The 13264-nt window shown below is 40.1% G+C and overlaps 1 protein-coding gene across 1 annotated transcript; it reads left to right on the top strand.

Moving 5' to 3' along the window:
• Positions 1-3931: 3931 nt before the first annotated feature.
• Positions 3932-11819, top strand: LOC120407101 (stromelysin-1-like). Its single transcript, XM_039542443.1, has 10 exons — positions 3932-4064; positions 5118-5362; positions 5475-5623; positions 6811-6936; positions 7428-7589; positions 7776-7932; positions 9654-9787; positions 10445-10604; positions 11047-11147; positions 11719-11819. The coding sequence occupies exons 1-10, from the start codon at positions 3966-3968 to the stop codon at positions 11817-11819; spliced, it is 1434 nt and encodes a 477-aa protein (XP_039398377.1). The 5' UTR covers positions 3932-3965.
• Positions 11820-13264: the final 1445 nt, after the last annotated feature.

Genomic DNA, 13264 nt, shown 5'->3' with positions numbered 1-13264 from the left:
AACAAGGACAAGTGCAGAGTCCTGCACTTATGAAGGAAGAATTCCATGTACCGCTACAGGCTGGGGACCGACTGGCTAAACAGCAGGTCTGCAGAAAAGGATCTGGGGATTACAGGGGACAAGAAGCTGGATATGAATCAGCAGTGTGCCCTCGTTGCCAAGAAGGCCAACAGCATATTGGGCTGTATTAGTAGGAGCATTGCCAGCAGATCGAGGGAAGTGATTATTCCCTTCTATTTGACACTGGTGAGGCCACACCTGGAGTATTGCATCCAGTTTTGGTCTCTCCACTACAGAAGGGATATGGACAAATTGGGCAACAAAAATGATTAGGGGGCTGGGGCACATGATTTATGAGGAGAGGCTGAGGGAACTGGGTTATTTAGTCTGCAGAAGAGTGAGGAGGGGGAGGGATTTGATAGCAGCCTTCAACTACCTGAAGAGGGGTTCCAAAGAAGATGGAGCTAGGCCGTTCTCAGTAGTGGCAGATGACAGAACAAGAAGCAAAGGCCTCAAGTTGCAATGGGGGGAGATCTAGGTTGGAAATTAGGAAACACTATTTCACTAGGAGGGTGGTGAAGCACTGGGAGGTGGTGGAATCTCCATCCTTTGAGGTTTTTAAGGCGTGGCTTGACAAAGCCTTGTCTGGGATGAATTAGTTGGTGTTGGTCCTGCTTTGAGTAGGGGATTGGACTAGATGACCTCCTGAGGTCTCGTCCAACCTTAATCTTCTATGATTCTATGATCCTATGAATGTATTTCATTGCTTATTACTGTAACAAATGCATATACACAGTCGAGATTTTCCAAAAACAATTATATCATTATTCAGTCTAGTCCAGTATGCAGCAGTGGCCAGTCTGAGTTGCTTCATAGGAAAGAGAAACAAAAGTTATAATGCTCCTAGCAGGCAATTTCCAGAGGAGTTGCAAAGTGGACATCCCTGCTGGAGAAAAGAATGCTCTCGCATGGTCTGAATGGGAGATGAATTTTCAGAGGATTTGGAAATTCAGTTCTATCATTGCCTGGCCTGGCAGGGTTTAGTCCCTTCTATAAATAGACACACATGCATGGAGATTTTCAAATGAATCGAGTCTGACCTGGAAGTGATTCCTGCATGAAGGGATGTTAGTGGATCCAGAATCCTTATTGTCGTAGAGGAAATTATGGTAGATTAGGCTTCTGGGAGGAGCACACACCCTAGGCTGGAAAGGAAGGGAGATCCACCAGGAGCCTCACAGAAGGCACAAGCAAGACAGCAAGCCCTGCCATTAAACAAAGACTATCTTATTCCTATGAGCTGTCATTATGCAGCTGTCAGAAGAGGGGTACATGCCTCTCCCTCTGTGGCTGGCATCCTCAGCAACATAATACATACATATGGCTCCATATTTAAACACACTAGCCTCAGGGTTTGGCAGTAAACTACGCAGCCAGTTGGGAGATGTAAACATCTCTCGGTTAGACGCCACTCATCAGTGGCACAGCCAGAGCTGTAGTTTTACAGCTCAAACACTCCTTGTGTGTGGGTCTTCACTCTTGTACTTTAGCCTGTGGCTCCCACACTGCTGCCAGAGTACACTGTGGCCAGAACATGGCTGGGTGTGTGAAGCATTTTCAAAACAAACCGTACTCATTACCTCACTGGCAAGCCATGTGGGGACCCCCACTCTTATCTTCTTCCTTTCAGGTTTGTATTTGTACAATTTAAAGTAGCATTTACATATGCTGACTGGCAACTTGCATGCATGAACACAGTTAAAAAGGGCCAAATTCTGAGACTCCTACTCAGCATTGTGCCCACGGGAAGATGTCGTCTTCTGCTGGTGCTGTTACTAGGGGCTCTGGCCAAGGGAATGCTGCTGGTGGGGGTATCGACTCTGGCATAGCAAGGACCAGACAATGGTATGAGACATTCCTGAGTGAGAGGCTTTGAGAAAGGAGAGGGTAGCAATCAGCAAGTCAAATCTCTGTGGAAGAAGAAGAGATTCTCATTATGGAGGTCACTTCTAGGTTTGATCACTTCATGGGTAAGGCCTCAAAAAACATCTATGAAAGTTTCTATATGGGATGATATAGAAACTAAGAAAAGTGAATGATTTTAGTGGGTGATGAACAGCACCAAGAAATGGGGAGAAAAGAGGGAACAGAATAAGAGGACAAAAGTTAGCAACGGGGCACACTTGACAATGTTGCTGAGTCCTGGCAATCAAAGAACCACAACAACCTCACTAAAACCTTCCCAGTACCCCTGTGGGTGGGACCTCTAATGCAAACAATGATGAGTGTGGAAAATTTAGGCCCCATGACCAAGTGTCTGCTTCCTCCTGAATCTCTGTCCTGTTTCAACAAGACCAACCAACCATCCAGGGGGAGAAAGCATATACTTGAGACTTCATCATGACACCTATCTTCTGTGGCTCCTTTCTGCTGGTTTCCACTGATGTGTCCCAGAGGGAAATAATTCAGCAACGGTCTCTGTAATGTATGTATCTCTCCTTTCAGAAATCTCTTCTATTGCCATCTCTCACTATATTTTGGATGGAGGCCCTTTGTGCCCCTTGTGGTGAAGAATGAAACAAAAGATAATTCTCTACCCTGATGTGGAGATGGTGGTGTTAAACCATTCGTGAAGAATTTGAGCTTATGAATTTTAGGGGACTTTCTAAGGCCTCATGTCCAGTATCCAGGATGCTGATGCTGATTGGTGCATGCACCATATGAAGCAGAGAGAAAGCTTCCTGACAATAGCGGGGAACATATTATCCAAAGCATAAGGGCTAGGCCCGGATTCTGAGCTCTGTGGTGGCTCAGTACTCTGGCTTTGCTGGTATACCAGGGCCACAAAGCAGGCCAAACTGACAATTTGGGAATCACCCCTGGCATAAGGGAGATTCTGGTAGGATAGAGCCAGCAGGACATTCCCATATCACCCTGCTAACAGCCCCCAGTGTAAGGGAGCACCAGGGGTGTAGTGGTAGATTATGGAGGGACATGTTGAAGGAGGAGATATAGTCAGAGCACAGTTCACTCCTGCTATTCTATACCATGTTCAGCACAGTGTAAGATAGAGCAACTCCTAAGGAGTGTTCTAGCTTTTATTGTTCTTTTCCTTCACTGTCTCCAGAATTAAGGTGGTGGTGCAACAGTCCTTTACCCCATCCCCAATTCCTGCAGTCAGTTTACCTTAACCAGGCCTGAGAATCAAGTTGTAATTGCTGCATGGGTTTGTTGCTCGGTAGTACAGGCAGGAGCAATGGGCTAAGAACTTTATTAAAGATAACCTGGAAGTGATGCAAATAGTCAGCACTGCTTTTTCAGTGTCTTACAGCACAAGGACTATTCCAATGGGTAAAGTGAGCAGAATATGGCACTATATTAACAATGAGATTTCTCCCAAAATACATGTGACCGTAGAAGACACTTGTTTCAGTTGTCTACAAAAAAACTGGAACCTGCCAAGGTTTCATTTTGTTTCTTATTAGAGGCCACAATTCTGCAAAGACTTGCATCTGTGCTTACCTTTGAGCACCTGAGAGGTTTCAAGTTAATGGGACTGTTCAGATGCTTAAAGTTAAAGACATTTATAAATGTTCTGAGGCTCAAGGCTGGATTTTTTTAAGTAGCTAAAATAACGTTTTTCTTACCTGAAGAAACAGTGGATTTATAAAGGAAAGGAATATCATCCTATTTCCTGAGCATTAATCATATTGTCCGATTGCAAAATTTGCAAAGGGGTGGAGTGGGATGGGAGGCAGTTCACATGAAATCTGTCAAGCTTTTCATGCCTAAACCAGTGTTTGCATATCTTCTGTTGGTAACTGGAGGCTGTTCTAAACTGTGAGTCAGGCTACACGTGACTTTATGAAGCACACAAATACTATATAAACAGGGATATGTGATAGACTTGTATGTAGCGGGCGGAGATTGAGATCTTCATCAAGACAAGACATAGAAGCAAAAGAATGAAGAACCTTCTGTTTCTGCTGTTACTATGTGCCGCATCTTGTGCTTTTCCTATAGATCCAAAAAGGAAAGCGGAAGAAGATACGAAGCTTGTTCAGGTAATGATTGCAGACACAAAGGACCAGATCATGAGCTGGAGTTAATTGAAGTTAATGGAGCTATACTGATTTACACCAGCTGAGGATCTGACCCTATACATGCTGATGGGGTGAATAGTCTGGTTCAGTATTTCCCAAAGAATAGAAGTATGCCCTCCTGGAGGGGTGTGACACACTGTCCGTGAAAGGTTCCCCAAGGCTGCCCTTATAAAATGGTGGGGTGGAAGGGTGGATAGGACTTGTTTTTTTTCCTGAGGGGGCGCTTGGTTTCAAAAGCTTGGGAAGTGTTTGTCTTGGGTGCTGTTTTAATGGATGTGTAATGCTCAAAGTGAGGCAATATTTCTGAAGAATAATTCAGCGCTGTCATCATGAACCATAGAAATTTGCCAGGAAGCATCTTATTATTATTTTGTTTTACATTGTTTTGCGGGAAGCATTTTAAAATTACAGTGCACCTGTTTAGGGCCTGATACCACAAACATTTAAACATGTGAATAACTTTACACACAAATAATCTTTTTGGCTCACTTGGGGCTTCTCAGGGGAGTAAAGATATTCTCATGCATAAGTGGTTGTAGGATCAGGATCTTCATTTTGTCTGAATCTTTGCACATGATAAAATGTAATGCCATTGGCAACTCATGCTTTCAATCATGTTCTTCAAACATCTATCATTGTCTGTCTTTAAATACTGCATGGAGTGCTAGAACAGAGAGTAAGTCTAAGGTGTTTTGTCACAAAATGTTCCATTTACAGGGCAAATGTTTATTCTGAATTTGTTCTGAGCATTAATCCTGTTGTACAATTGCAAAACATTCATGCAGAACTCTTGTAGCCACATTATCTCACAACAAGATAATGTCAAGGTATTAATATAAATGGAAAATGAAAACTAATTTCAGTTTACAAAGTTTCTAAACAAAGTGAGTTCCTGAGACACAGAGGGGGAACAAGCAGCAGAAGCCCAGGGTAGATCTCATGTTGTAATATTTAATATTATTTTCCAAGATCTAAAAAAGAACCTAGTGTCTTATAATATATCTGTTTCATCAGAAGTACCTGGAAAATTACTACAGCTTTAAGACAGATGAGAAGCCAGTTTTAAGATGGAAAAGTGATAGTCCCATAGTCAACAAAATCAAAGAAATGCAGGAATTCATCGGATTGGAGGTGACTGGGAAATTGGATTCTAACACTTTGGAGGTGATGCAGAAACCCCGGTGTGGAGTCCCTGATGTTGCTGATTTCTCCACCTTTGCAGGACAACCAAAATGGGGGAAAAAGAATCTAACATACAGGTAACCATGCAGTAGTAGAGGGGTTTTCTTGAATTAAAGGGAAACAAGTTGTTCCAAGTAGATGATAAATATTGTAAAGAACTCAGCTGTTTCTCTATATTATATTTGAAAGGATTTTGAACTATACACCAGACATGGCCCAAGTTGATGTAGATGCAGCTATCAAGAAAGCTTTTACGGTCTGGAGCAATGTGATCCCATTGACATTTACCCGGGTTGACAGAGGTGATGCAGATATATTGATCTCCTTTGCAGCCAGAGGTAAATATATCTATTTATCTACCTATATATAATCATTGTAAATATTACCATCCAGAGGTCTGTGAATGATTTTTCCTGAAATTATTATTCATTATTATCATTTGTATTAGGATGGGGATCCCATTGTGCAAGGCATTATACAATCACACACAAAAACACAGTCCCCACCCGAAAGAGTTTATAAGGCGCTGATACTGCAAAGATTTATATCGGTACATAACTTTACACACTGTGTGTGGTTCAACGGGACTGTGCATGGTGTATAATGTTCAGCCTGGGCAGACATCTGCACAGAATCAGGGCTTGTGGGTCTCACTCATAGTTTTACTCATGACTGTAGTTCCATGTAAGTCACTGGGACTACTCACATGCTTAAAGATAAGCACAGGTTAAAGTGCTTTGTTAAATAAGGTCCACAGAGCTCAGTGCTTGGGGCTGGCTCCTCCTCAGGGGCTTTTCTGTGGTGGAGGAGGGCGAACTCCACCCTCTACTGGGATGATGTGGGTGGATCCTCAGGGAGATTTCTCCCCCCAAAGCTCTCTTCTATGTGCATAGGAGGTAGCAGGATCATAATTAGACATGATGCAGTGGGTAAAGAGAACAGAAAGTAGTGGAGGATGGTAGAGGGAACAATAAAAGGTCATGTGATTATTTTGTAAAAAGCAACAAAGAGTCCTGTGGCACCTTATAGACTAACAGATGTATTGGAGCATAACACACGAAGCTAATGCTCCAATACATCTGTTAGTCTATAAGGTGCCACAGGACTCTTTGTTGCTTTTTACAGATCCAGACTAACACAGCTACCCCTCTGATACGTGATTATTTTGGTTTCTCACATACCGTCTTGTGGTTCAACTGTATAAATACAAGCTGTACAATAGCTCGCCATTATTTTTATTTACCTTCCTTTCCTTTTTATTTCTCCTCCCACCAAGCCATTGTACCTGCATTCATGCCCATCTCCAATCCTTACTCAATACCCACTGCTTCATGATCTCTCTTCCATTTGGACAGATTTTTGTTTCATTTCCAATTGTTTAGTGTCTGCAGATCTACTAGAAAGTCAAAATTTTCCGGTTTCAGTAAAAATTAACAAATAATGGGGTTGTCAAAATTGCATGTCAGAGAAATTTGGAGTGTTGTAAACTCACAAAAAGTTCTATTGCACCTTGTTCCATTCTTAGTTCACAATGATTTCAATCCCTTTGATGGTCCTGGTGGGACGGTTGCTCATGCCTACGCACCTGGCAATGGTATTGGTGGAGATGCTCACTTTGATGAGGATGAAGACTGGACCAAAGGCTCACAGGGTATGTAATACAACTCTTAATATTACATACCAGGGCTTGGTAGGATTTTCAAAATGAGGTACTTAAAGTTTGACTCCTAAATCCATAGTTGGATACCTGAGTGAGTGGCTGATTTTCAGAAGTGTTGAACAACCAACAGCTCCCAACAAAGTTAGGATTTCAGCACTTTTGAAAACCATCCCACATAATTAGCTTCCTCAGGCCCCAGTTTTCCAAAGGCATCACAACATCTGGACTCCTTCACCCACATTGATCTCTGCTGGAGTTGTTTCATGCTGGATCAGACCTACAAGCACTGCACCTTTGCGCTTTTGATGTGCTTCAATGTATTTTCATTGTACTTAGTTGTATTTCAACTATATCTGAGTTTACTATAAGCACTAAAAACCTCTATTGCATTGAGTGCAATTGGCTGGCTTGTACTTCTCATTGATGGGCAAGAACATGAAAAGACTTAACTTTCTTTTATACATTTTGTTTGCTGGTTTTAGGTTCCAACTTGTTTTTCGTGGCTGCGCATGAGTTTGGCCATTCACTTGGACTCTTCCATTCTAGACACCCTGATTCACTGATGTACCCAGTTTATAGATACTCTGATTCCAAGGCTTTCCGTCTTCATCAGGATGATATTAATGGCATTCAATACCTCTATGGTAATCAAACATTATTAATGCTCAATGTTTATAGCCTCTAACAAGTTCAAATAACTTTTAATGAAATCCATGTTGAATGGTTATATTAACTATAACTTGAATAAAAATGACAGATCCACTGAAGTTATCTGAATTTTATAATATCAAATACTAGTTTTAATTTCTTCTCTAAACTGTTTCCCCTAGGACCTTCATCTAACCCCCCTGAAGATCCAACAGAATCTACTGTCTACATAGAACCCCTGGAGCCAACAGAACCTCTACCACCAAACACTTGTGGCCCTAATCTGACTTTCGATGCTGTCACCACTTTCCGTGGAGAAATAATGTTCTTTAAAGACAAGTAAGCTGACTGTCTTAAAGCAACATCATATCTTTTGCTTCAATCTTCATTTAATGGCACAATAGTTTGGAAAAATAAGAAACATTCCAAATTTTGTCCAGCATGTTCGTCAAACCAATACCTTTTATTATGTTCAAAAAAGGTTCAGATAAATATCACCAGTCTTTCTTCCCAAGTGCCAACAGACCTCCTACTTACCTGCACAGAGGTGACCATTAAGGGATATTTCCTTAGATTGTAAGCTCTTTCGGTCAGGGGCTATCTTTCAGTTCTGGTTATTTATGCAGTACCTAGCACAACAGGATACATAGCTGGGGTCCATGGTACTACCACAATGCAAATGATAAACCCTAATAATAATAATAACAGCAATACACACTTGCCACATTTATTTCCCATTCTAATCATAGGAGAAAACTTGTCAAATTTAGATAAGATTGTGGTACCTGTTGACAAATTCTGACTTCTTCATTGTGACCTCTATATGTTGGACTCTATCGTGACATCTAACACTGGCAAGTGTTACTTGGGTACTGGGATTCTGCAGTATTCCCAGGACAATCCATTGATTTAAAAAAACTGACCAGAGACTAGCAGTAAGTGTGCCAAAGCTGAAGCATTCCTCCATGGAAAATCACTAATACTAGGGTGCTCTCAAGGGCTTAAAGAGAAAAGGCTGTGGGTTCGTAGGACTCATAAAGAGGAAAGTGGGATAAAAGGAAGTCCTAGTGGAGATGTGGGATATGGTATGGTAGAAAAAGGGGGTTGGGGAAAGGATAGAGGTAAGTATTAATGGGTTAAGAGACAGATCTGGTTGCATTAAGAAAATGGAGGTAGAGGAAGAGGGATGGGATGCAGAGAAGACAGGGAGAGAGTTAGAAAGGGTGCCTTAAAAGACATGGTTAAATTAGAACAGGTCCCAACATTCAGAATTCAGGAGAATTCAGGTTTGGACTCTGAACCCATTACTTGGGACACTGAAGTTAGCCATTTATCCATTTTTAACTGCAGCTTTCTAAACTTTGAAAAGTTGCCATCCCAAATACCAAGTCCACATGCACACCCTTTGCAACAATGATTTCGGATAATGAAACCAAATACCATCGTATATTTTATCATGTGTTCAGTGCTGCACAATGGTGTAAGATGCTTCTGCCTAAAGACTTCACAGTCTGAAGGAGTTTATAATGTTGTATTCTACAGTCAAAATATACTAATGCCAGGAGACCAGGCAAATAAGAATTGTGAAATCTGCTTTCCCTGAAATCCAGCGATTTATCCAGCAATAAATTCTCTCAGTGGAAAATCCTCAGCCCAGAGCCTAGCACGGGTATGTGGGAGTAGGTCTTGGGGAGACACCTGGGGGAAGTGGGAATCCTCTGGTCTCACCCAACTCTACCACCTCCCTTTGTCAGTAGTGTGCTGCAGAACTGAGTCCCATTTGCCTTTCGTGTAGCAGAACTGCATTAGTTCCATGCCAGGGAACCCTCTCTAACATCAGTGGTAAAGGTCGGTTTTAGTCCTAAGTGATTCAAAAGTGCAAAATCTAAGTAAATGCATAGAAGACATGATTTGGGAGCAATGGAATTTCTTTGTGTGCCAATATAGAATACTCTCTGGGCTGTAGAAGTTGTAAACTCTTATTGCTATGGTTAGAATGGCACATATTGTTATGTATAAAGATATGATTGAATATGCAAGTTGTACTGTATTTGGATCAGGTACTTCTGGCGTAAACACCCTACAAGCAGAGAAGTTGACTTTAATTTAATATCTTCATTCTGGTCACCTCTGCCATCTGGCTTGGATGCTGCCTATGAAATTACAGACAGAGATGAGACATTTCTTTTTAAAGGTAAGCATCGGAATTTCTCTATGTTCTTCTTACATGTGACACAAATGGAATTTACCCGCTTTGAAAATACACCTCTACCCCGATATAACACTGTTCCCAGGAGCTAAAAATACTTACGTGTTATAGGTGAAGCCACGTTATATCGAACTTGCTTTGATCTGCCGGAGCGGGCAGCCCCGCCCCCTGGGAGTGCTGCTTTACCGCGTTATATCCGAATTCGTGTTATATCGGGTCACGTTATATCGGAGTAGAGGTGTAGTTAAGGAAATTGAACCTTGTACTCTTTTAATGGGATTTCATGAACTCTGATCTAATCCAATTTACTGGTATTGTTTTGCAATTAAATTGCTAACAAAGACCACACTCGGCATCAAAATGCATGTCACTTATTTGATTAGTGTTAACGAAGCTAAATTTCCCTAACAAATCAAGCTCTATCCAAGGAAATGTGAAATGGCACTTTTTTCTGTAGAACTATTTGTCTAAATTAAAAATAGTAGCGCAAATTTATTCAGAAGAGTTACATGGGGGATGGATTTTGCTAAGTGTGTTTAAAATACAACAGAAGGCGATGGTCCATTGTTTACTGTAGCCACAGGAATATAATTTTCAACAGAAGTTCCTGGGCAAAAAGTTTTCAACAACTTTTCTTGATAGGAAATGAATTCTGGGTTGTCAAAGGAGATACTATACTGTCTGGATACCCAAAGAAAATCCGTGATTTGGGCTTCCCTAAGGGTGTGAAGAAAATTGATGCAGCTCTTTATAATGCAATTAAAAGAAAAACATACTACTTTGTGTCTAACAAGTATTGGAGGTAAGATTTCATGTTCAGCATTCTTGAGTATGAGGTAATAGGGACCACTAAGCAAACAAAACCCACATCACCAATAACTGTACCCTTAATTTGCCTTATGATGTTTTAGTAGCACACTGGGTAGCTAGTCTCTTACACTGTCACCACTGCCTGTAGAAAAATAATATTCTTTAAAGGCAGGTGAAACAGTTCTTTTAAAGATACATAAAGTTCTGCTTAAATTATTTTACTGCCATAGAAAAAAGACATCTAAAGCTTTACTGCACGTTTTAAAGCAAACAATAATTCCTAATTATATTAAAAGGGCCAGAACACCACACCCAGAAGGTGTGTGGGTTACACTTAGTTCACTGCTAACGGGCTCTCTGTAAAGAGTGGGACTGGCTTACATGGCATTTGGCTTATTTTTAATTGTCTTCATATTGTTTTTAACTTTCCTCAGTTATGATGAAAAAAGACAGTCCATGGACAAGAAGCCAAAGCTGATAAAAGATGAATTTCCAGGAATTAATGGGAAGATTGATGCTGTTTTCCAGAATAAAAGTAAGTGGAAACTCTCAGGTAAAGAAGCGTTAAATGGTTCAGAAGTGATAAGAGACATGTTTAAATGGGATGCATAGGACTGAGAGCCAGAAACATCTGCATGCTAATCCTGGCTCCGGTACTTCCTCTGTGGCTTGGACAAGTGACTTAACCTTTCTGTGCTTCAGTTTCCCTATCTGTACAGTAGGGATAAAAATACATCCTGAGGTGTGTTGAAAGTCAATTAATGTTTGCACAGTGCTAGGAAAAGATCAGTACAAAGGGACAGATTGGGAAACCCTTACTCGTGCTGCATTGTACCTTACACCATAAGTAGTTCCACTGAAGTCAATGGAACCACTTGTGAAGTAAGGTATTGCTCAGCATGAATAAGGATATCACAGTCTGGCCCTAAGACAGTAAAGTTACTGTGCTGAGATTATGTCAGATAGGATATTATTTAGATAGAATAGTTCTGGAAATTGCTAGACTGGGTGGCTCAGATAGTCTTTTCTAGCCCGTTGCAAACTTTATTGTAACAGCTTAATATTTATTAGTGCAATATAGTAATTCAACTTGTTTTTATTCCTAGGGTTCTTCTATTTCTTTCGTGGATCACGGCAGTTTGAGTTTGATCCTATTGCCAAGAAAGTTACTCGTGTCCTAAAGACTAACTTCTGGTTTCCATGCTAAGAACATGAAGTCCTGGATGATGTATAAAAGAAGTAAACAATACTGTAAATACACCAGGGATTACTTTTCATTAATTAATTTCTAAAATATGTAGTCAGGATTCTGCAGGTTTCAGTGTACGTCCACTAGTCAAACTATAGCTATTGTACAATCTGCAGTTCTGTAAATAACAGAAATGCAATACTTAGCATGAATATGTGTATATGTAAATAAATATGTATCATATATAGAGATTTTGTAGTTATTTGCCAGATGATGTATTTACTTGCAAAAGATGATAATTTCCTAACTCAAAAAGTGTTGCATCCAACATGGGAATTCTATATTAGATTTCATCCTGACAGGTAAAGAGGAACTGATTCATAGAACTAAAAATGAATGGTATCTTAGGTACAAATGCTGAGGACTTGATCACATTTATAATATGCAAATAGAATAACGTCCAGTAATTTATAATATACAAATAGAATAACGTCCAGACCAGTAATATATATATCTCCAGTGCTTTAAAAGGACCAATTTCAGAAAGCTGAAAACAATTATGAGCCCAATCAACTAGGAGGAAGCATTTAATCACAAAAATGAGAAAGATAATTGGGGGTTGATTAAGAACACTTTACTAGATAGCCAAATACCAGAATACCAGAGGTGAGGAAGAAGGACGATTGGTTAAAAAAAAACAAAAAAAACCCCACCTGGTTTAGAGGGGAAGTGAAGGGAGATATAAAAATTATATATATAACAAATGGAAAAAAGGAGAGGTTGATATTAATTAATATAAATCAGAAAGTAGGAATTATAGAAAATTGATAAAAGAAGCAAAGGGACACAAGAAGTGATCTATGGCCAGCAAAATTAAGGACAATAAGGAGTTTTTAAAAATATATTTGGAACTAAAGGAATCCTAACAATGGTATTGGCCCATTACTAGATGGGTAGAATTATCAATACTTATGCAGAAAAGGCAGAAGTATTCAATCAAAATGTATTGTCTATATTTGGGAAAACACAGACAATGTAGTCCTAACGTATAATAACACTCTTCCCATTACACTAGTATCTCAGGAGAATGTTAAACAGCACCTACTAAAGTTAAACATTTTAAATCAGTGGGCCCAGATAACTTGAGTTTTAAAAGAGCTGGTTGAGGTGGTCACTGGACCATGAATGTCGATTTTCAATAAGTCTTGGAACACCAACAGTTTCAAAAGACTGAAAGAAAGCTCAAGAAGTGCCAATATTTAAAAAGGATAAATGGGATGATCTGGATAATCATAGTCCTCTCAGTCGGACATTGATCCCAGGCAAGCTGATGGAGTGGCTGATGTAGGACTAGGTTAATAAAGAATTAAAGGAGTGTAATATAATTAACGCCAATCAACATGGGTTTATGGAAAATAGCTACTATCAAACTAATTTGATACCTCACTTTGATGGGATTACTA

This window comes from Mauremys reevesii, linkage group 1 (genome assembly GCF_016161935.1).
Source record: "Mauremys reevesii isolate NIE-2019 linkage group 1, ASM1616193v1, whole genome shotgun sequence".
In the NCBI taxonomy this organism is placed as follows: Eukaryota; Metazoa; Chordata; order Testudines; family Geoemydidae; genus Mauremys; species Mauremys reevesii.
Note: the sequence above shows the minus strand (reverse complement) of the source record. Positions and strands in the feature narration are given on the sequence as shown.

What these genes read in the sequence shown, in the direction of transcription:
- LOC120407101 (XM_039542443.1), top strand. Translation starts at nt 3,966, where the DNA reads ATGAAGAACCTTCTGTTTCTGCTGTTACTATGTGCCGCATCTTGTGCT. An exon ending in AAGATACGAAGCTTGTTCAG is followed by an intron (nt 4,065 to 5,117) that starts GTAATGATTGCA and finishes CTGTTTCATCAG; the next exon opens with AAGTACCTGGAAAATTACTA. An exon ending in TGGCATTCAATACCTCTATG is followed by an intron (nt 7,590 to 7,775) that starts GTAATCAAACAT and finishes TGTTTCCCCTAG; the next exon opens with GACCTTCATCTAACCCCCCT.